Here is a 23,887-nt window from a genome sequence, read left to right as displayed (position 1 = left end):
TTAGAAATGGTGGAAGCCCAAAACACCTGGAGGGCCCAAGTTTGCCCATGCCAGGGCAAAAGAATGTAACAAGTCGAAGTCAGCATGTAACAAGTAGAAGAATTCAGAAACTGGGGCTCTAAGTTTACCCCATGAGACACAGACATCAAGGCAAAGGCAGAAGGAATCAACAGCTGTCACAGGACCAAAAAGCAGATTCCTCCCTCACAGCAACAAGTGGTTCTTTCCTTCCTTCCCTGCACGCTTGGAGAGGAGACGTCCAACCCGCCCCAAGAGGCGATCAGAGCCCAGGGCCGCCCAGGCCTTTCCTCCTACTTTGCTTCTCGCAGCGAGGAACACGGCCCTCTGGCTCTGATCCGCGTCCTTCGCTCTTCCAGACCCGCACGCCGATTAAGCAGGCAACGGACCCGAAAGTATGCTGAAAAGTTTCCTACTATCTTGGGGGAATACGCCACCAGCACAATAGGAGCCAGGCTAACCAGACCCACGTTGGCATCGCTTTTACAAAGTCGAAAGAACAGCCACGAGACGAGCGTCGCATTACCGGGTGGCTGCAGAAGTCCTGGCTCTGTCCTTCCTCCTTAAATCCGGGGGAAGTGCCCACATTCGACCCCCACCCACCCCTCCCGCGCGCGCGCCGGGAGAAAGGCGAAAGGGAGCGCGCGCCCGCCGCCCCTGATTGGCAGAGCCGGGCAAGCCCCTCGGAGCTCGTTACTTAAGGCCGGGGGGGGGGGGGGGGGAGACAGAGAGGAGGAGGAGAAAGGCTGGCTCCACCCTGGTCTATGATGCAATGTGGAGAGGGCACCGGGAAGGGAAGCGAAGGGAAGTTTGCACGCCCCTCACGAAGCACAGAGGGGAGGGGGGTGAAGAGGGGGAGCGCGCGTGGAGTGGGGCAAGCGGAGAGCCCCCCCAGCCCTCCCACGCGCGCTCTCGCTCTTCCAAGAAGGGCTTTGCTCCCGAAAGCAGGCGCGCGCCTGGGGTCCTCTCGCGAGCCGCAGAAACAAGTCCCAAAGTTCGCCTCCTTCTGTCCCGTGCGCGTGAGAGGAAGGGGCCCCGACGCGCCCCTTCTGCTTCCTGTCAAGCCCCTTCCACGACGGCTGCCTTACCTGCAGAGTGAGTGAGTGAGTGAGCCGCGCGCTCAGCTCCTGCTCTTCCTCCTCCTCCTCCTCGTGGCCTCCCTTTCCGCCTCCGCCTCCTGAGCTGATTAAATTTCTTGCAGCCTGGACTTGGCAGCGCGAGAGGAAGGGCGCCTGCCCTCTGAGGGAACTCTTTCCTGAGGAAACGAAGACCTCCGAAGGGAAAGGAGCCTGAGGGAGCCTCCTGGGTCTGGGGCGGCGGGCAAGGCGGGGGGGGGGGGGTCTTGCTGGCGCCCCTCCTCAAGGAAGTTTCCGCCTGGGAAGCCTCGCGCCAGCTGACTCGCCCGTCCCTCTCCCTCTCTCTCTCTCTCCCCTCAGGCGATGGCCCCTCCCCCTCCGGGGCGCGGTAGCCCCGCCCACGGCCCCGCCCTCCTTCCTTCCTTCTCTCCGCCGGTCGCGCACGCAGTCGCAGCTCGTGCAGGAGCCGAGGCCAAGTTTGGCTTGGGATTAAGCCTCGCCTCAGGAGCGCCTCTCACGTCGGGAATAGAGGGCCTGGGTCCCGAAGCCAGGCCGAACCTCCTCGGAGCCCAGCCTCAAAAGACATGGCGGAGTTGCTTCTGAGGAAATATTATCCGCAGCGGGACTCTTTCAAACTTTTCCCGCTCCCGCCCGCTTTTCCGCCTGGGGAAATGTGTACGCCGCCCTGGGAAGGCAGGCCCATAGTTAGAAAAAAATTCGGGAGCGACTGACCTCCCGCCCCCGAGATGGCTTTTCAGGGCAGTGTCTCCTGATCTGGAAGAAGATCTCAACAAGGCCCTGAAATGACCATCTGTGTGCAAAAGTGTGTTTTATGAATGCCCGGTGTACGTTAATAATTTTTAACTAATTTATAGTGCATTGTACAATGTTTATATATGTGTCTTTTGTAAGCCGCCCTGAGTCCCCTGTTGGGTGAGAAGGATGGGATATAAATATTGTAATAAATAAATAAAAAGTTCTTCACAGGTAACAGGTCCTGAATCTGTGCTCCCTCTTAAAGCCAGCTACAGAGGACAATAGTTTCCATAATTGGCAGAAGTTTCTTTCTGTTATTTTTATTTATTTTTTATTTACAGTACAGTAGAGTCTCACTTATCCAAGCCTCGCTTATCCAAGGTTCTGGATTATCCAAGCCATTTTTGTAGTCAATGTTTTCAATATATCATGATATTTTGGTGCTAAATTCGTAAATACAGTAATTACAACATAACATTACTGCATATTGAACTATTTCTGTCAAATTTGTTGTATAAAATGATGTTCTGGTGCTTAATTTGTAAAATCATAACCTAATTTGATGTTTAATAGGCTTTTCCTTAATCCTTCCTTATTATCCAAGATATTCGCTTATCCAAGCTTCTGCCAGCCCGTTTAGCTTGGATAAGTGAGACTCTACTGTATTTATATTCTGCCCTTCTCACCCCGAAGGGGACTCGGGGCGGATCACATTATACACACATAGGGCAAACATTCAATGCCCATAAACAAATCAGAGACCGAGACAGACAGACGCAGAGGCAATTTAACCTTCTGAGGGGATGTTTGATTCTGGCCACAGGGGGGAGCAGCTGCTTCATCATCCACTCTGACGGCACTTCCTCATTCCAGGTCGTAAATTAAACTTGCCTCCCCACTTTTTTAATAAGTGGTACCGTATTTCCTACTTGATAGATGCAACTATCTTTCAGGTTGCCAGGTCAGCAACGAGCAGGGGCTATTTTTAATTTTTAATTGATGGGTGCTCACCCTGCCACAGGCTGGCCTCGAACTCATGACCTCATGGTCAGAGTGATTTATTGCAGCTGATCAACAGCCTGCGCCACAGCCCGGCCCCTGCTTTCTTTTTATTTCCTTTGTCATGATGTATATCACGACGTTTTCCACTGTGAATTTTCAAAATGTTTTCAGCCAAGCTTCTGATGGTACTCTGTTTTTTGGTGTCTATTGAAGAGTTCTATTGCATCCATTTAGGAATTACAATAGAGTCTCGCTTATCCAAGACTCACTTATCCAAGGTTCTGGATTAACCAGTGCATTTTTGTAGTCAGTGTTTTCAATATATCATGATATTTTGATTCTGAATTTGTAAATACAGTAATTACAACATAACATTACTGTGTATTGAACTACTTTTTTGTCAAATTTGTTGTATAACATGTTTTGGTGCATAATTTGTAAAATCATAACCTAATTTGGCTTTACCTTAATCCCTCCTTATTATCCAAGATATTCCCATATCCAAGGTTCTGCCGGCCTGTTTAGCTTGGATAAGTGAGACTCTTTTTCAAGTGTAGGCGAACAGAATTTTGGCACACACACTCCCCAAACCAAACACTGAAAAATAAAAGCGTTGGATAAGCTAAAATATTGGATAATAAGGAGGGATTAAGGAAAAGCCTATTAAACATCAAATTACATTAGGATTTTACAAATTAAGCATCAAAACATTATGTTTTACAACAAATCGACAGAAAAAGCAGTTCAATACATGTTAATGTTATGTAGAAATTACTATATTTGCGAATTTAGCACCAAACATTGAATAGGGATATTGGGCAGTGTAGATAACCCAGATAGCCCCCAGTATTAAAAAAAACCTCTAAAATCAGGACAATAAATAAAGAACAACACTCTGAAAACAGGAGAAAGCCAGACAGTAAACAATCAGGGACAGATAACACCTCCCAAAAATTCTCCCAGGCAAGAAGAAGCCAGGCCTTGTAGCTAAAGGGGCCATTAAATGCTAATCAAGCTGATTAATTAGAGTTCTTTCTCCCACCCTGGACCTTCTACAGATATATAAACCCCACTTACCTCACAATCTCTGAAGGCCCCAAAGCCGGCCCCGGCGCGGGCACCTGGGCAGGCCCAGTGCTCCAGCTAGCGCTGGGCCACCCAGTGAGTGCTGGGCCACCCAGTGCTCACCGGAGCGCTGGGCAGAAGGAGAAGGCCTCGCCAGGAAGACGTTTGGTGGCTTCTCTGCTCTGCAAAGCCCCGAACGCCTTCTTGGAAGATGTTTGGGGCTTTGCGGAGCAGAAAAGCGCTGCTTCTCTGCTCCCCAAAGCGGCGGCCTCGGCTCCTTCCTTGCGGAGGGAAGCGCCGCGGCGGAGGCAGGCCGCAGGGGACAGGAGTTGCCTCGATGGTGCCCCCAACAAGATGGCGCCACAGGCAACTGCCTAGTTGGCCTGGTGGTTGAACCGCCTCTGCATATAAATCAAACCTTTACTGATCATAAATCATAGATTTCTTTCAAAACAATCACAGTTCGTTTTTTACCCTGTGTCAAAGGCAAAAAAACCAATTTGCATACCAATGAGATTGATGCACTTAAAAGAATTATATAAAGAATAAAATCTTAGCTGAATATTTGATCCTGCAGCATGGAAGGCAACTTCCGGAGTTTTTCATGCAGCTTCAAGTGGCCGAATAGACTGTTGGTTTTTGTTGTTGTTTATTCGTTGAGTCGCTTCCGAACCCATGACCTTATGGACCAGCCCATGCCAGAGTTTCCTGTCGACCGTTGCCATCCTCAGCTCCTTCAAGGTCAAGCCAGTCACTTCAAGGATGCCATCCATCCATCTTGCCCTTGGTCAGCCTCTCTTCCTTTTTTCTTCCATTTTCCCCAGCATCATTCTCTTCTCTAAGCTTTTCTGACTTCTCAATTTTTTTTTCCTGGATACATGTAAATTTCTAAAATTAGGCGATCCCTCGTCGTTCGAGGACGATGGTCTTCCAACCTTGGTATCTTGGGCGTGTGTTCTTAGGTGACTGAAGAGACCGATTCTTGACCCGCATATTCTCCCGCAGTGAGGACATCGGTTTCCAGGTGGAAGGCGGTCCCGGTCGGGGTTAGCTTGACGCTCCTTCCTCTTGGCACGTTTCTCCCTTAAGCCCTCCGTTCGTGCCTCTTCAAACTCCGCAGCACTGCTGGTCACAGCTGACCTCCAATTAGAGCGCTCAAATTTCTAAAATAGCCACTAGTTGGCAGGCTGCACAGATTTCTCACAACTTTCCACTTACGACCACTTTCTTGATTAGCAAGCAAAAAGTGGGTGCGAGAAATAATATAAAAAAGCTGACTGGCACATCCTGAGGATCACAACCAGATACAGTGAAGACATCTGCCCTTGCACTTTGCTATTCTGCTGCTGAATATGCATGCCCAGTGTGGAACATATCTCACCATGCTAAAACAGTAGATGTGACTCTTTTAAAAAAATATTTTTTATTAAAGTTTTCCAATAGAATATAGTAAAACAAAAAGAGAGAGGGGGAAAAAAGAAAAGGAGAGGAAAAAAGGAAAAATAAAGGGTAAGGATATTGCATGGGTACAGGAAGGGATGGATATAGATAAAATCAAAAGAGCCAGGGTAGAGGGATGGTCTCACATTTCCAACATTTGTCCTGTAAATTTTTATAACATCTAACCAATTTTTGAGGGGTGATATACCATCGGTACTTAATTTTGTACCAGTTCTCTTTTAAGTCATATGCATATGTGTATTTCAATCTTTTATTCCAACTTCTTTCCCAATCTTCCATTTTAATTGAGTGATCTATGTTAAAGGCCCATTTTGTCATACAGTCTTTCACTACCTCCGTTTCTGTTGACCAATTCAATGGGATCTTATATATTTTGCTATTTGTTTTCTATTTGAATAAATTTATCCCATACTGATTCTTGTCCCATAAATCCAGTTGTCTTATCCTTCTTGAAATGTTCTTTAAGTTGTATGTATTGAAACCAAGACACATTCTTTTAAATTTTGTTTGTTTATTCTTGGGCCTTTAGAAAATAGCCTCTATTTTGTTTCTATAGAATTTCTTTATAAGTTTGGCAATTTGTCCCATGTGAGCTCTCTTCTTTGTATTGCTTCTAAAGGTGAGATCCATAACAGGGATTTCTGATAAAATCTGCTTTTGTATTTTTCCCATATTTTCCTTACGGCCGACCTTATAAAATGATTATCAAAATTCTTTTCATTTTTCTTCTGTCTACCACGTTTACAAATGCCAACCCCTCTGTGGTCGAACCCTTCCAATGTCAATATCTTTCCTTTTTTAAGTTGGACCAATCTTTTGTCCATAAAAGGGCACAGGCTTCATTATGAAGTTTTAAATCTGGGAGACCAAACCCCCTCTTTCCCTCTCATCTGTTAAATTTAATAGTTTTATTCTAGGTTTTTTGCCTTGCCAAATAAACTTGGCAAGGTCTTTGTTACAGTTTTTGAATGTTGGAGCATTTCTTAGTATGGGAATTGTTTGAAAAAAGAAATATTATTTTAGGAAGAATGTTCATTTTAATCGCCAAAATTATACCCAGTCGTGAAAGATTAAGATGTTTCCAGTTATCCATATCTTTATTATTTCTCTCCATTTTGTTTCATAGTTGTTTTTCAACCATTGCATGTTTTGCTGTTATATTTACGCCTAAGTATTTATTTTGTTTGTAGTTTGTAATCCTGTTCTTCCAATTTTTCTTGTCTTTTCTTTGATAGATTCTTAGTCAATATCATTGTATTCTTTTTATTTATTTTTAATCCTGAAACTTTCCTATATTCTTCTATTTTTATCATCTATTTATGTATATTGTCCAGTGGGTTTTCTATAATACATATTATATCATCAGCAAAAAACCCTTTTTTGAATTTTTCTTTTCTTTTTGTTCCCACCAAGTTTTTTCTGCTTTTATTTTGTTCAGTAAGATTTCTAGAGATAATATGAATAAAAGGAGGGATAATGGTCACCCCTGTCTTGTTCCTTTGTTTGCCTTGAAGCATTTTCCTTCTTGGCTGTTTATTACAATTTTAGCTTCTTGATCATAATATATTGATTTTATCACATTTATCAAATGGTGGCCCATGTCCAATTCTTTTATTACAAGCAGGAAAAATCCCAATTCACATTATTAAAAGCCTTTTCAGCGTCTGGGGCTATGAAGGCACATTCTTTTTGGTTGTTCATATTGTAATATTCAATTATGTCGATAACTGTTTGGACATATCTTTTAAGTGTCTTTGAGGGAGGAAACCCATTTGGTCATCTTTTGTCCAGTCCTTCAAATTACTTGCGAATTGGGGTTTCAGGTATTCCGTTGATCAAAAATATTCCTGTATGATTTCCTTATATTTGTTTATATCTTCTCCCTTTATTAAGTTATCATTTAAATGCCAATTTCTTCTTACTGAGGGTGGGTACAATGTTACTTCAATGGGACAATGGTCAAAAAAAATTATTTTTGCAATTTTATCAGCAGCATAATTGTGGTCCATTAAAGGGGTTAAAAGGAAAACTATAGTGCCTGGCTATACCTGGTGGCTATCGGTATACTCTCTGATGTACTTCAGTTCTTTAAAATGAAGACTCTTGAGGCAGGATAAAGTTAACCAAATAAGTTTACTGGAAACAAAAGGCAAAGTTAACTTCAGTCAGGGTTCTTGAAAGGCAAATCAAAATACAGTAGGTTCTCACTTATCCAACATTCACTTATCCAATGTTCTGGATTATCCAACGCATTTTTGTAGTCAGTGTTTTCAATACATTGTGATATTTTGGTGCTAAATTCGTAAATACAGTAATTACTACATAGCATTACTGCATATTGAACTACTTTTTCTGTCAAATTTGTTGTCTAACATGATGTTTTGGTGCTTAATTCATAAAATCATAACCTAATTTGATGTTTAATAGGCTTCTCCTTAATTTCTCCTTATTATCCAACATATTCGCTTATCCAATGTTCTGCTGGCCCGTTTATGTTGGATAAGTGAGACTCTACTGTAATATATTACAAAGACGAAGTTTGTTGGTTGAACTTAGTTACACTGGTAATAAATGCTTGACTATATTCGTATACAGTAGAGTCTCACTTATCCAAGCTAAACGGGCCGGCAAAAGCTTGGATAAGCGAATATGTTGGATAATAAGGAGGGATTAAGGAAAAGCCTATTAAACATCAAATTAGGTTATGATTTTACAAATTAAGCACCAAAACATCATGTTATACAACAAATTTGACAGAAAAAGTAGTTCAATACGCAGTAATATTATGTAGTAATTATTGTATTTACGAATTTAGCACCAAAATATCACAATATATTGAAAACATTGACTACAAAAATGGCTTGGATAATCCAGAACCTTGGATAAGCGAGGCTTGGATAAGTGAGACTCTACTCTAATATGTGACAAAATACTTGACTATAATGGTGGAAAGTCTCTTGGTAAAATACTCGGCTATGGAAGGTAGAATACTGGACTATATTGTTGGTAAATACTTAGCTATAGATATAATACAGAACTAAGATGGTAAAGTACAGAACTATGGTAAGGTACTCTAAGCTATGTTGGTAAAATACGTGCTAAGGATGCCTGTCTGGATTGCTAAGGCCAAGGAACCCAGACAATTTCTGGCCTTCTCTAAAACTGTAACACAGAATATAAAGGAGGGAAAAGCCTTTCAGGCAAGATCTGAGGCAAAAGGGGCTAAACCAACTGAGCCAGGACTCTAGGGGGGTTTTAATCTCCACCCCTAAAAACTAAGTATAAATAGAAAAGTCCACACCAAAGAGAGAACTAAACAAGGAAATGAAGCAGAGGAGGGAAAAAGCTAGGCCAAGACATCACATCCATAACATATCAATTCTAGACCACCTGTGGTGTCTATTTGAGACAAAGGTGTAGTCCTTTTCTCCCTGATGATACATCCTCCAAGACTCTTGTAGGTTTAATTCTTGCTATTTAAAAAGAAGGAAGGCATTTTGGCTGTATTTTTGTCTTTTCATTTCTTGGTGTTGTTTCTCTTATCGATCTTGTTGTCCATTGCTTCGTTGAAGTCCCCCATTATCATTAGGTCATTGTAGTCTTCTCTTGAAATTAATTATTTTAGTTTTTTTCAGAAATGCTGCTTTGGGGCCATTTGGTGCATAAATGTTGCCAATAAGTTTTTTTTTAATTCTCAACTGTAATTGTAATAGCAATTATTCTTCCATCTTTGTCTTTAAAAGCCAAGTCAACTGGTCTTCTTAAGTTCACATAATACCACCCTCTTTTTCTTTTCTGGGGCTGAAGCATAAATTTCTTTCTAGTTCAGAAAGATACTGGGACAAGGGGGGGGGCGGCCCCACCGGCGGACAAGGGGGGGGCGGCCCCACCGGCGGACAAGGGGGGTGGGCGGCCCCACCGGCGGACAAGGGGGGGTGGGCGGTCCCACCGGCGGACAAGGGGGGGGGGCCCACCGGCGGACAAGAATTGCAATTTTTTTCCATTTATAGAATACAGGATTTAGGTTACTACATTTCAAAATTTCATCTCTACATCTTTTCCTACCAAATTGTACAATAACCTCTCTGGCAAACTTGGGGGGGGGGGGGGGGTTGGCATAATTTGTTGTAATCTTGTAAACTATATCTAGGCTACACTTGGAACGAGGGCAAACAATGCCTTTCTCGAATGTCCCAGGCACTGCCGGGTCCCCAAGCTAGTACCCTGTTTCCCCTAAAATAAGACATCCCCAGAAATAAGACCTAGTAGAGGTTTTGCTGAATTGCTAAATATAAGGCCTCCCCGAAAGTAAGACCTAGCAAAGTTTTCGTTTGGAAGCATGCCCATCGAACAGAACACCAGAGCATGCAGGATTGGTAAATGTATGTACCATAGAGTGTTGTACATGGAAATATTGGTAGTAACAAGAAATTCTTGATAGGATTCACAATTTGTCTGGTTATGCTGGTTTATGATGACAACTACTGTACAGTATATAATAAATGTTCATTTTTTTGTTCAACAATAAATGTGAATTCTTCTTCATGGAAAAATAAGACACCCCCTGAAAATAAGACCTAGTGCCTCTTTGGGAGCAAAAATTAATATAAGACACTGTCTTATTTTCGGGGAAACACGGTATATAATAAAAGTCAGTGCTTGGATGTGGTGCATCAGCGGAGTGACAGTGTGGCGGTGTATGTGGCAGCTTTTTGATTGGCCACCACTTACACAGGCCACTGTAACCGCCATGAATGACGGACCTGGCCCAAACTTGGCACACTTAACCCCCATGACCCACTTTACATCCTGGTGCCTTTTGGGGTAGGAGGGACAACGGATGATGGGATTTGCAGTACTTTCTATTGCTTCGGCTCCCACAGACCATTGCGAGGCCCACCAGTGATGTAACAGATTGGCAGTACCTTCACTCACTTCCTGAGACCACTGCAACTACAAGGAAGGACAGAACTGAACAAAATTTGGCACACATATCCCAAATGACATGCTTTACACGCTGCAGCACTTTGGGGGAGGATGGACCAAAGATTATAGAATCTGCAGTACCTTCACCCGATTCACTTCCACAGACCATTGAGACGCCAACGAATTAGGGAACTACACCAAACTTGGCACACAGATCCAATGGTGCCCATTTTACACCCTGGTGTTGTGTGGGGGAGAGCAGACCTTGGATGATGGGATTTGCAGTACTTTCAAATGCTTTGTCTCCCACAGACCACTGTTACTCTATCCAATAATGCATCATGATCAAACTTGTCATACATACCCCCCATGGCCCACTTTACGTCCTCCTGTGAATTAGGGGACAACGGATGAGGGATTTACAGTACCTTCACTCACTTCCCGAGACCACTGCAATCCACACCAATGACTGATAAAGGCCAAACTTGTTACAGACCCCCCATGACCCACTCTACATCCCAGCGTTGTTTGGAGGGGGATGGACCATAGGTGATGGGACTTGCATATAGCAGATGTGGTTCACCCGCACCCACTGAACCCAGCTGGAATTGAATCTAGATTACACTTGGAACACAGGCAAACAATGCCTTTCTCAAATGACCCAGGCACCGCCAGGCCCTCAAGCTAGTAGTCAATAAAGCAACTTGTATCTGACTCAGCCTAGTTCATGGATTTCTCTGCAATTGCTAATGATGACTAGAAACTATCCAGTCGATTCAGTGGCCACAGAAACAGTCCAATCTACAGTGCTTTAAAAAGTGTTGTTCTGAAAGAAAACCATTACAAATATTTGACAGTATAAATGGTTTGTCTGATAGCCACAATAAAAAATTTACTGTAAATTCTGAAGGGCAAATACTAGGACTAGAAGTACACAGACACTAAGGTGTGCTGTTGACTAACCTGCATTTATTCTCAGCAGACAGATTTGGATTGTGCCCAACTTGCTTTGCCTGTGCATGTGCTAACTCAGGAAAACAGAACATAATAACCCTCTGTACATGTTATTTTATTAAAATAAATTTTGTTTCCACTAAATCCAAGTGGGGACCCCTAATAGATTTGTATGGGGGGTGTTTTACCAATGTATACCAAATTTGGTTATACCGAATGAAACTTCGATACATTTTGAATACTTTTCCAATATCAAAAACAAATCTGTGAGGGCTGTTGGTATGAGGAGTGCTTCTTTTCTCTAAGCTGGAATGACAGTGAGCTGAACTGAACTGTGTCTTCAAGATACTTGTTGACTTGCAGTGACAGTAAGGATTTCAAAGGGTTTCCTTAGGTAAGGGCTACTCAGAGGTGACTTTGCCAATTCCTTTACTGCATTTGAAATTAGCCTTAAATGCTTTGTATTCATTAGCAGTCTCCCATCCAAGTACAAAACAGGGATGGTCCTGCTTAGCTTTCAAGAAAAGACAAGATCTGGTGCCTCTAGGTTATTTAGGTCTATGAGTTCAACATTAGTAGTAAGAAAATATGCCGATGCTTCAACTTCCAGATAATTGCTTTCAAATTAGTTATCATAATCCCCACGAACTAACTTGTATTTGTGAATAACCCAATAACTTTGACCCCTTCTACACAGCCATATAAAATCCAGATTATCTGCTTTTTACTGCATCATATGGCAGTGTAGACTCACGTAATCCAGTTTAAAGCAGATAATGTGAATTATCTGCTTTGATAATATGGATTCTATGGCAGTGTAGAAGGGACCTTTGTTTGCATCTACACTATATAATATGGCTGCATCCACCCCACTTCAACTGCCATGGCTCAAAGCTATGGAATCATAAAAGTTGTAGTACAGCTATATCTAGACTTCTCTGACAAACCATGCTGATGTTTCCCCAAACTACAAATCCCAGGATTCCTTAGCATTGGCCCATGGCAGTTAAAGTGGTGGCAAACTACATTGCACCCTAAAAAAACAACTCATTAGGAAGGGCTTTTGCACAAATCCCATTGAAATTAATGGGAGAAGCAGAAGAGAATTTTTTCTTGCATGTTATCTATTTATTTTGATAAATCTGCACAGGATGTCTTTTCTAGCAGATATTTTTTAAGATAGACTTGATTAGTTTCAGCTACAATTTAATTTTAATTAGCAAACTAAAAAGCTTTGGGACTTTAGTATTTGAAAATATTCCCTTTTTAGCACCTTGTTTCTTTATCAGAACAATTTCAGAACAGATTGATCACAATAATTGGATTATCAGGTTGTACTCAACCACTAGATGGTGCTGTGTCAAACTAAACATTTCAAAGACTAATGATCTTCTAGAGCAGGGCTTCTTAAAACTTTTTCTTCTCATGATCCAATTTGCCGAAGAAATGTTTATGCAACCTTGGGCATGTAGGTATGTAAGAGAGATATACAAATCAAGAATTTCCTTATAATAAATCATTAAAAATTGTTTTAAAATTCTTTGGAATACAAATGATGTATTAATTTATTAACATACATTAATGTTGAAAGACAATAGGCATACTAATGAGATGTGTATTTGGGTTTTGGTTTTTTTACACAGAGAATTAAATCTTGGCTGAATATTTAATACTGCAGGATGTATGTAGAGCATCTTCATTTTTTTCATGCCATGAAGCCTCATGTGGCAGAATATAGTTTGCTCTCATTTTATTCAGTTGAATTGGGGAATCACAATAGGGTATTTTGGGGGGCCAGACCTCCAGCCTAAAAGATCATAGTGCTCTCTGGATGTAGATGGGTGGACTGCAACTCCCATCCTCCTCTGACATTGCCCCTCAATCCCGTCAGTATTTATAGTTGGTAATGATGTACAAGTGTGCTATGTTTGGTCCAGATCCATCATTGATACACAGTGCTCTCTGGATCTGGATGGACTGCAAGTCCCATCATCCTGTCACTGCACACCAAGCCCTTTCAATGTTTAAAGATTGGTATATATGCCAAGTGTGTCAATGTTTAATGATGGGTATATATGCCAAGTGTGGTCCAGCTTCAACATCCGGGAGGTTCACAGGGCTCTCTGGATGTGGGTGGACTGAAATTTCCATCATCCTGTGGCATTGCCCCCTAAACCCACCAGCTGGTCATGAAGGGTATGTGTGCCAGGTTATGTCCAAATCCATTTTTTGTGAGATCCAGAGAGCGCCTTAAGTGTGGGTGGACTGAAACTCCCATCAACCGGGATCAATATCCACAAAATCTCTGCCAGTATGTATAGTTGGTCATGATGACTATGTGTGCCAATTTTGGTATAGGTCCATCACCGGTGGAGTTCAAAATGCTCTCTGGATGTAGCTGAACTGTAACTCCCATCATCCTGTCATGTCCCCCCCCCCCAAAAAAAAGCACCTGCCAGTATTTAAAGTTGGCAAAATGTGTCTGTGTGCCAAGTTTAGTCCAGATCAATCATTGGAGGGGGTTCAAAATGCTTTCTGGATGTGGGGGAACTACAACTCCCAACTTCCCAGGTCAATCACCTGCAAACCTCAGTAGTACTTAAAGGTGGGTATGTGTGCCAAGTTTGGTTCAGATCCATCATCATTGGTGGGTTTCACAGTGCTCTTCGCATGTAGGTCCCCCTGGGGGAAAAGAGTGGTATATAAATTAATTAAATAAATAAATAGGTGAACTATAATTCCCATTGTCCTCCGATATTACCCTCAAACTCCACTAGTACTTAAAACTGGTCATGGTACATGTGAGTGCCAAGTTTGGTCTAGATTCATCATTGGTGGAGTTCAGTGCTCTCTGGATGTGGGAGGACTATAACTCCAATTGTCGAGGGTTAATTCCCCTCAAACTTCTTCAATAATTTCTGTTGGTTATGGTGGGTCTGTTTGCCAAGTTTGGTCCAGATCTATTGCCAGTGGGGTTCACGGGGCTTTCTGGATATGAGAGCCATTGTTGAAATCGCATGCAAACCTAGATACATACATACATACATACATACATACATATATATATACATATACATAATTATAAACATTTCACTTTTATTATACAGATAAAACACAGAATGATACATAGCTTTATATATATATTAATCATGATCATATTTTACATTTCTACTGCTACATATCACCAACAGGTTTTATGTAACTAAGATGTAACTTCCATATCTATTTTGCCTATTGCTTTTATATTGACTTCATTTTTGTCTGTATTATTATTACTGGCTTGAGGAAAGGCAAGAAGCCAAATCACTATTAAATTCATTGCTAAAAATTCCAACGACTGCTTCATTTGGAACTTATTTTTAAAATAATCCTACAGTATATGTGCTCAGGATAGTTATTTTAATTTCTTGTAGACTTTTGGGACAGGGATGACGTATGGAATATGATCTTGTTCACTGTTCTTTTCCTGTGAAGGGCCACAGAAGATTTGGTCAAATGGAATTTCTCAGTAAAATGCAGAAACTGCAATCTTGGTATACCTCTCCCAACAAATAAATCACTGTAATAACATTTGCATAAACCACAGTGCTTGAAAAAAATGCTCTTATGTGTTATGGTGGCAAGCCATTTATAGTGTTTGAGAGATTTTAACACATGTTATAATTGATGGGCTAATTCCATTGTGAAAGTGGAAGATTTGAGGTTTCTTATTTAATTGCACTTCGATCTTTCAACCTCAAACCTATTTGGCAATACATGCAGAATAAACAAAGGTAGCAGCAGAGACTACCTCTTGAGATACGCACAGTGGCCACACAGGTGCACATGGCATGGTTGGGCAAATGTCAGGGCCACAGGAAAATCTGCAGCTGGTCTCCCTCACCATAACTATTACTTTTGTTATGGTTAAATCCAGGGCCTGGCACCAAGAATTGTCAAGACCAGGCAGCTGCAACTGCCACCATATTTAGAAAAAGACCTATAAGCCACTCTAAACACCTTTGCAGAAGCATATGAAAAGCTTGGCCTCTCACTGAACATCGAGAAAGTCAAACTGCTCCATCAGCAGACACCAACCAATCCCTCTGAAATTCCAGAAATACAGCATAATGGCGTAACTTTAGAAAATGTTGACCATTTCCTCTATCTTGGCAGCCACCTTTCCACAAAAGTCAAAATTGACACTGAAATACAACAAGGTCTGAGCTCTGCAAGTGCAGTATTTTTTCAAATGAAGCAGAGTATTTGAGGATTGAAACATTTGTAGGGATACTAAGATGCTTGTTTATAAAGCGCTTGTCCTCCTAACCCTGTCTACAGATGTCATACCCAACTTCCGGAACGATTCCATCAGTGTTGCCTTCCAAAAATCCTGCAAATCTCTTAGGAAGATGAGTGGACAAATGTCAGCGTGCTGGAAGAAGCAAAGATCACCAGCACTGAAGCGATGATCTCCTACCATCAACTTGACTGGACTGGCCACATTGTCCGAATGCCCAAGCACTGTCTTCCAAAGCAGTGATTATACTCTCAACTCAAGAACAGAAAACGGAATGTTAGTGGTCAGGAAAGGAGATTCAAAGCTAACCTTAAAAACTGTGGCATAGACACGGAGAACTGGGAATCCTAGCCCTCGAGCATTCTAACTGGAGGTCACTTGTTACCAACAGTGCTGTGGAGTTCAAAGAGACACGAATAGAGGGTGACGAGGAGAAACGTGTCAAGAGAAAGGCACATCAAGCCAACCCTTCTCAGGACCACCTTCCATCTGGATAACCAATGTCCTCACTGCGAAAGAACATGTAGATCAAAAATAGGTCTTGATCTATCCCCTACTGACCCACCACCCTACACTTCAAAGTCAATCATATTCGGCCACGAGTGACAGCCTATGATGATGATTCAGTACTCCAATTCCTCTTCTGGATCCCATTATTATGCACAATGTAGTATTTATCTATGAGACACTGTGCGGAAGTGGAAATGGTTGCCTCTACACCTAGGTGCATCTCTTCTCGATGTCACACTAAGGAAGCACTATAGGCCTGGAGATACTGTGCCTTTTAGTGCTATGTGTCCAGTGACAATGCCATTCCTCTCTGCCACTGATTCCTGACAAATGTTCTCAGTGCTGGTCACTGTCCACTGCTGTCCCTGATATTTGCCAAGGCTATTTAAGAGGAGGACCCCTCCACCCGGCAGTGTATCTGTCATTTAAGTATCCTTCTGGATACAATGTCCTTGTGCTAGAACTGTGCTTCCATCAGCCATGTATTCCTTGTTTACTAAACAATGCACGTAAAAGTGAAATGACCTGTTGTGGCAATTATTTTTACTACAAATCTTCAAACTTTACTTTTAAGTAAAAGTACATCTTCACATTTTGCAAAATAAAACTGTCAAAGGTGGAAATCCAAAAACACAGGGGCATACTTCAATGGTATTCCATCAGTATTCATTTGAACATATCATTAATAGAAATGGCACTTTTAAAATGGCAAATATTCATATAATATCACTTATAGACTACAAGCACATTAACATTTACTGGGAAAATCCATCTAGGTTGCCCCATGTCATGGATTGCATGAAAGAGATGTAGGCTGTAGAACTAGAACCCAGTCAAAAAGAGCAACTTCTTCAGCCACATGCAGAAGCAACAACTACTTAAGTGCCTTTCTTTCTGGAACAAAGAAGAGAAAAATCTAAGCTGAGGCATTCACTCAGGATCCTGAGAGAATGACCAGAAATAGAGATCAGCTGTGAAAGCAGCATTTAAGGCTTTGCAGTATGCTGCCTTATTGTTGGCTGCAATGATTGAAACCACACTTGATTTCTGTGCTCTGGAGAGCTGTTGACACTGGAGTTTTGGAAAGTTTCGTAGGTTGTAAGTTTGGTGATTGGATTGAATCAGGACTGGATTTTGGCTACTCTTCTGCTTGTTCCTTGAAAGTTTGTTGCTATTGAGAATTGATTGGCTGACCTTAGACTGTATGACTATGCTGTTGGAGATTCCAGGACAAGGTACCTGACACCCAGTAAGATTTCCCACTCAAACCTGAGCAGACTAGACTGGGACAGAGAAATTAAGATGCTACACTAGTCAATATAGAGACACAAGACATATTTATTCAGTTCTTTTATTTTACCGTTGTCCCTTATTTAAAAAATTATGGGAAGGTTTTCCTGCAACATTACAAAAACCTGGAAAACAAGGTGCGTTGGTGGAATGAACAACAAACACAACACAACTTACTTCTATTGTTTAATCTCATTTGTACAAAGTTGAGGCGAAGAGGACCTTGTTTATTGGTGGCATTAAATTAAATTAGTACTTCACATTAATATAAAATCACTGATTTTCAGATAGTTAATGGTGTACTTTAAAAGGTTAGTAATATCACTTAGTACCTTCAAAAATACTAAGCAGTAACCCATCAAATATTATTTTGAACTGTGCTTTAATGCTTTAATGCTTAGTGCTCCAAATAAATATATAGAGAAAGGTGCAGTTTAAGAGCTTTTCAACATAGATAAATGTGAAAGAAAACATTTGTTTTAATTATGTTATTCTTCTTTTAACAAAATGTTTAAAATATATACATTATCTGTGGAGCGATGAGAACTGAGTTGAGATGATGATTTTAAATGAACGGCAACAGGCTGAAATACAAAGCAACCAACAGTCCCTACAAGGAATGTAAACAGTACTTTAAACCGCATTTCTGGCTTGGCGCACAACCCAGGAGGATGATTTCTTGTGGAAGTTCTATTAAAAAGAACTGAAAATGTGCAAAAGCATGGCTGTGCTCTGTAAGCCCCTTTTATTTCAACAGGCTTTGTCTGCAAAAGTTCTGTGCCATAAATATAAATGCTACCACAATTTCTCCTTGAAGTCCAGTTTATTTGTAGATACTACAATTCGATGTGTTACATCCCCTGGAAAAGAACATCAAAAGGATTTTCCCCTTTCTAAATCTCCATTGATTGCTTGGCTAAAATGTCAAAGATAACAAACCTGTTTTGGCTGTAAAAATAATGACATCAGTATATGGTAATGTAACGCTGAAATAATCTACCATAATTTCTTTTTTCTTGCTATTAATGTTTATAACTCTATAGTCTACATTTGGAGATTTTTATAATTTTGTATTTCAGAAGAAAAGTAAGATTCAACTAAACAGCTCAGAATAGTCACGTTTTAAGTTGGTTATGAATAAAATGCTGTCCTTCCAATATAGAGCAACAAGTGCTTGATTTTTAACTTGTCAGGAAGGATAGTTTTATTGGCACAGTTTTAAATATTTGGAGGCAGGCAAACCCCAAATCCTTGATGCAGAAACCATGTAGCGCCCTGTGAATCATTTTAAGAATACGACAGTTACTCACAAATACAACTGGTTTTTGGCCACAAAAGGATGAATATATTCTCCTTAGAGATGTTTCACCATGAATTTATATTCCAGCCAATAATTACGTGTATGATGTTGCAAAAGAAATTGATAACTGGAGTATCTAGAGTTCAAACAAGCAGAGGAACCTGAAATAAAAAAAACATACAGTACACGGGTTGCTGAAATCTTTACACTCAAACATGAGGATTTTATTAGGTCATACTATCCTTCTAAGTAATCACATTTAAAAACTAACTGCATCAATTTTATATGCACAGAGATGTACAAACTGACTCAGCTATACACACATACATTACTTGTGCAATTTGATTGCATTTTTGCTTGTCTTAGAAAGTTGACCAAAAGTTTAGCACAAGTACTTCAATTAAGTTTAGGTGTAGCGCAAGTACTTCAATTAAGTTTAGACTTTTAGGTCTAAAGAAAGGCTTCACATCCTCCCATGTCTTCATGGTAGGATCCGGAAAAAGAGGAAAAGAGAGAAATTTCTTATTTTCTATATTTTTGGTACTCTTCTGGGCAAAGTCATTATAGGTGTCATATTTTATGTTGACAGCTGAGGTATATCATGCATAAGGAATAATACTGCGGGCAGTCCCCAAGTTACAGACAAGATAGGTTCGTTCTTAAGTTGAATTTGTATATGAGTCAGAATACATACTATTATGTATAAGTCAGAAAAAACTGCAAAAGGCACACTCATTGTAATTTGACCAAAAATAGTGCACATTATAATTGTTGCATTCTTAGAATTCCTTTTTTAAAAACAAAAGTGCTAGAACACCAAAATCTCCAGCAATACAAAGGAAAACCTCAGAAATAAGTAACCCTTCCCTCAAGGAGCCTCTCCTGTTTATCCCACCTCAGCTTCCTTGGGATGCATCTATGCTGTAGATTGAATGCAGCTTGACACCACTGTGAAATACTGGGGGCTGTAATTTTACAGGATCTTTAGCCGTCTCTGCCAACTGATGCTGCTGCTGCTTCACCAAACTACACATCCCAGGATTGCATAGCATTGAGATATGGCAATTAAAGTAGTGTTAGACAAGAAAGAATGGAAAGATGGAGCTAGCCATAGAGACATGAAGGAAAATAAAGCCGGGGAGAGATGCAGACATGAAAAGGAAAACAGGAGACAGATGCGGACCCAAAGAAAAGGAAAGGGGCGAGATGCAGACATGAGGGAAGAAAAGCTGTGGAGATAGGCATGCTTTGGCTCAGCACTGAGAATTCATGGCAGGGAGGGAGGGGAGAGGCTAATTTGTAACTAGGAGTCATAAGCAAGTCTGAGGGACTGCCTGTAATTTAAAAACCTAACTCGTAACTAAAACTGTGTGCAGGGACACAGTTTTCACCTTGCTGTTGCTAGCCTCACTACTACAGAATTAGAAAACAGATAAGATTGCATAATTTCTGCATGATTCTGTCAAAGGAGGGGAGAGGCGAGCATCCAAAGTCTTAACTCTATCAGTTATATCATGTAAATTGGAACAACTTCTTTTATTCTGACAGATTTGAAAGTATAAAAATCTAATATCATTGCCCCATGGAACTGAACACCTCCTGCCTCGCAGTTCTATTTTCTCTGGTGTTTTTCCACAGAGGCATAATAATAGGCTGGCCAGCCTGCTGTTCTACAGCCAATCCTAAAATTCTAATAGATCAGCATTGCTTTCTTCGATTTTATGATTATTTTCTTACCAGCCTTTCTTTTGCCTCTGTTCATGTTTTTCTACTCTGAACTTGACAACAGATTTCAGTCTGAATGTACTCTGAGGTTTGTAGCATCCTTCCCACAAAACCGATGCTTACCTTTCTTAAACGTGCTGCCCCAGCACCTGAACGGATTGCTTCCATTAAGGCCTGTCTTGTATCCTCTGTGTTTTTTGTCATTTCATTTGTAAAGGACTTGGGAATTTTCTTTGTTAACTGAAGAGAAGATTGTGGTGGAGGAAGTGGCAATTGGGTTGTTGTATGTCTTTTCGGAGGAAGTGGCAATTGATTACACTGTGGCTCTGGTATAGAAGCTTTTTCATTTTGCAGTAATATTTCTGCATTGTGGAAACTCTGCAGCTCCTCAGAAGCAGATGAGGAGCTCTATCAGAAGAAATTAGAAGCATATAGAGGAAATTCTATTAGTGACAGTTATAAAGTAACAATTAACAGCTGATACTGGATGCATAGCTTTCAATTCTCTTGAAACAATTTCAGCTTGCTTCTCTAATAGGTTTTGTTTGTATTTCAGGCATAAATACATTTTGTTGTTTGTTCAAATCACTTAAGAATAATAACCAGAGTTGAGAATATAATATTGAAGCAGCCTGAGACATTCAGTCTTTTTTTGTTGGAATACATGCGTCCCAGAATTTCTTTTGACTCAGAAGGCAAACCTATTGCAATAGGATGGAAATTACCATTTTGGGGTTTGGCATTAATGTGATCTACAGTGTTCCCTCACTTATCGCAGGGGTTACGTTCCAGGACCACCCGTGATAAGTGAAAATCTGGGAGGTATGGACACTATTTTAATTTTAATATTTATACATTAAATAGAAGCTTTTCATACCAGTGCCGGCGAGCCCCTTGCTCAGTGTCTGCCATGTTGTTCTGGCTGCCTCTGCTCCTGCAGCCAGGGAAGAAGGAAGGCCGCTCTGCCCAGTAAGTGAGCGAGGGAGGGAGGGTGGGTGAGAGAGTGAGGGAGGGCAGCAGCAGTAGGACGAGCCTGGAAGAGGTGGCTACAAGTCCTCCACGAGTCCTGCCCCCTCTTCCGAGTCCTCCACATTTCCCGGCGTGGACGGCTGGAGCGGTGACAAAAACAGGAGCCTGGCCTCACCCACCGTCTCTCGCTCACTCACTTAGCGGGCGGAGCGGCCTTCCTTCTTCCCTGGCTGCAGGAGCAGAGGCAGCCAGAGCAACATGGCAGACACGAAGCAAAGTGGCAGAAATTGAGCAAATAAATAAATCGCGATAAGTGAACTGCGAAGTAACGGGGGAACACCGTATTATGTAATAGAAGAATTTACCAACACTGCAAGCAAGTTCATTTTAAAGTAATGAATTCTCTAAATGTGTGCCTTCAGATTAGCATTCTTCCAATTTATTAGTATTTATATAACTAAATTCCATTTTCAATATTTAATTAGTAAAGCTGATTAACAAATTTAAAAACTCACATTTTATCAAGGAAAAAAACTAAGTCTGGAGTACACAGCCATATAAAGCAATTTGGACCGGCATTACATGGTCAGTGTAAATCCATATAATGTATGTTAACTACACTGAACTGCATTATATGGGTCTATGCTGATCATATATGGCTGTGTAGATCCAGCCCAACATAGAAGGCACAAGAAAGTGCAAGAGAAACCCACAGCTTTGGAAAAACCAACAACCCTAAAATCCATAGAATGATCCACCCTGGTCTGCAATACAGATGGAAATAATTGTAACACCATTGAGGTTGGCATGTAAATGGCACAAATGATACTACGTATTTAGTATTCAGTGTTAAAGAAGTGGTTCTTACATTTCGACCAAGCATTACTAAAGTAATGGTACAGCAAACACCGGCATTTCCTAAGAAAGTCTTTCATCGTACCAAGTACCTTTACATAGGTATACTACTTCTCATATTTAACCTTTGAAAAAAACTATCATATCAGGAGGATGAGATTGGATTTTGCTACCCTGCAAAAAGCAGAAACAATTTTAGATTTTGCTCTCTGCAATTAGCTACATAATACTTCATGATTTAAAATATAAGGTGAGAGGAAAACAAGAAGTGCTTTCCTCTAAAGTACTATATAAAAGAGTATTTTCTGATGAAACACAAATGAACCATAAACCTTTTTGATAGAACAGCAAACAAATGTTTATAGTATAATGGTAAGCTAGCCATTGACATAATGTCTTCAAAAAAGCACATATCCTCTGATCTGACAGGGTCACAAAGAACACAAGAACAGCCTTCCCCTAAAGTTTGGGTATTTTTTCTGACAGCTTTCTAACTACCAAGTGTTAAAATCCTGTCAGTCCTAATCCTAATTACCATACTTCACTGTGTAATAGTCTCACTTTTTAATCCTTTTCATGAAAAGGAGAGTGTGACTTTTACATGGTAAAAAAACTTCCAGTTATAGGGCTTTCCTCAACTGGCAGCTGAGTGAAGCCCATAGCTGGAAAAGGAGTGGGCACTTAGGGGTGTGAGGCTTTCCTTAGCGGTACGGGGCTTGAATCTGCTATCTTGCCACTACAGGGTGTTATGGAAGCCAAATTGTGCCAAAAGGGCAATCACACCCTTCATTCACACAGTGGCAACATAGGTGCACATGGCATGGTTGGGCAAAAGCCAAGACCACAGGCAAACTGCAGCTGGTCTCCCTTACCATAATTATTACTTTTGTTATTGTTAAATCCAGGTTTTGGCACCAAGAATTGTCAAGACCAGGCAGCTGCAACTGCCACCATATTCAGTACTGTGTTCATTCAGAAAAACACCTACAAGCCACTCTAAACACCTTTGCAGAAGCACATGAAAACCTCTCACTGAACATCGAGAAAGCCAAACTGCTCCATCGGCAGGCACCAGTCAATCCCTCTGAAATGCCAGAAATACAGCGTAACTTTAGAAAATGTTGACCATTTCCTCTACCTTGAGGACAACAGGCTTTGTCCACAAAAATTATGTGCCATAAATATAAATGCTACCACAATTTCTCCTTGAAGTCATCAGAACTCTCCAAGGTTTCAAAGCTTAACCCCCAAGAATTTAATTGGATGATGGAACTATCCAAAGAATGCTGATATCTTGACCATACCTTTCTCAACCCTGAGATTCCATTGTGCTGTCTGATGGCTACCAGAAGGGAGGAGCGCTCATTTTCTGGTTCTATGAACAATGGTTTCTTCTGAGTTCCACTTCTTGTACTGGGTGAACTCTAACACGAGACCAAACACACACACAAATTGAGACATATGGGTAATTTGAATTTCTGGATGATTACTACTGGAAGTTCGTCTATATGACTGGCTTTTACTTAGCTGGAATATACCAAAATTAAATAGCTGTATTTACTTGAGTATAATGCGCCATTGAAGGTAATGTGCACCTCAATTTTGAAGATGCACATTACAAAAAATGGATTTGCCTTCAAATATAATGAGGTACAGTCATAGCACATCAAGGAGGCAGGCAACATGAATGAGACTATACAG

The 23,887-nt window shown here is 41.0% G+C and overlaps 2 protein-coding genes across 11 annotated transcripts in view; both read right to left on the bottom strand.

Moving 5' to 3' along the window:
* grb10 (growth factor receptor bound protein 10) overlaps nt 1-1,450 on the bottom strand; it is a 119,853-nt gene extending 118,403 nt beyond the window's left edge. Inside the window, exon 1 of one of the 3 annotated variants that reach the window (XM_062957534.1) lies at nt 1,107-1,450. The gene's annotated coding sequence lies outside the window, so the exon portion shown is untranslated. Of the gene's footprint in view, nt 1-544; nt 610-1,106 lie in introns of those variants that run through there. The other 2 variants (XM_008112941.3, XM_008112942.3) reach the window with 2 other exon arrangements.
* Nucleotides 1,451-17,382: 15,932 nt separating this feature from the next.
* The window catches only part of cobl (cordon-bleu WH2 repeat protein), a 121,801-nt gene continuing 115,296 nt past the window's right edge, over nt 17,383-23,887 (bottom strand). For 7 of the 8 annotated variants that reach the window (XM_016994454.2, XM_016994455.2, XM_062957531.1 and 4 more), the window contains 3 exons: nt 23,491-23,610; nt 20,486-20,770; nt 17,383-18,798 (listed from right to left, as the gene is read on the bottom strand). In XM_016994454.2, the coding sequence (XP_016849943.2) occupies nt 18,781-18,798; nt 20,486-20,770; nt 23,491-23,610 (423 nt within the window). In that variant the 3' untranslated portion in view covers nt 17,383-18,780. The remainder of the gene's footprint in view (nt 18,799-20,485; nt 20,771-23,490; nt 23,611-23,887) is intronic. The other variant, XM_016994456.2, reaches the window with a different exon arrangement.

This window comes from Anolis carolinensis, chromosome 6 (genome assembly GCF_035594765.1).
Source record: "Anolis carolinensis isolate JA03-04 chromosome 6, rAnoCar3.1.pri, whole genome shotgun sequence".
NCBI lineage: Eukaryota > Metazoa > Chordata > Lepidosauria > Squamata > Dactyloidae > Anolis > Anolis carolinensis.
Note: the sequence above shows the minus strand (reverse complement) of the source record. Positions and strands in the feature narration are given on the sequence as shown.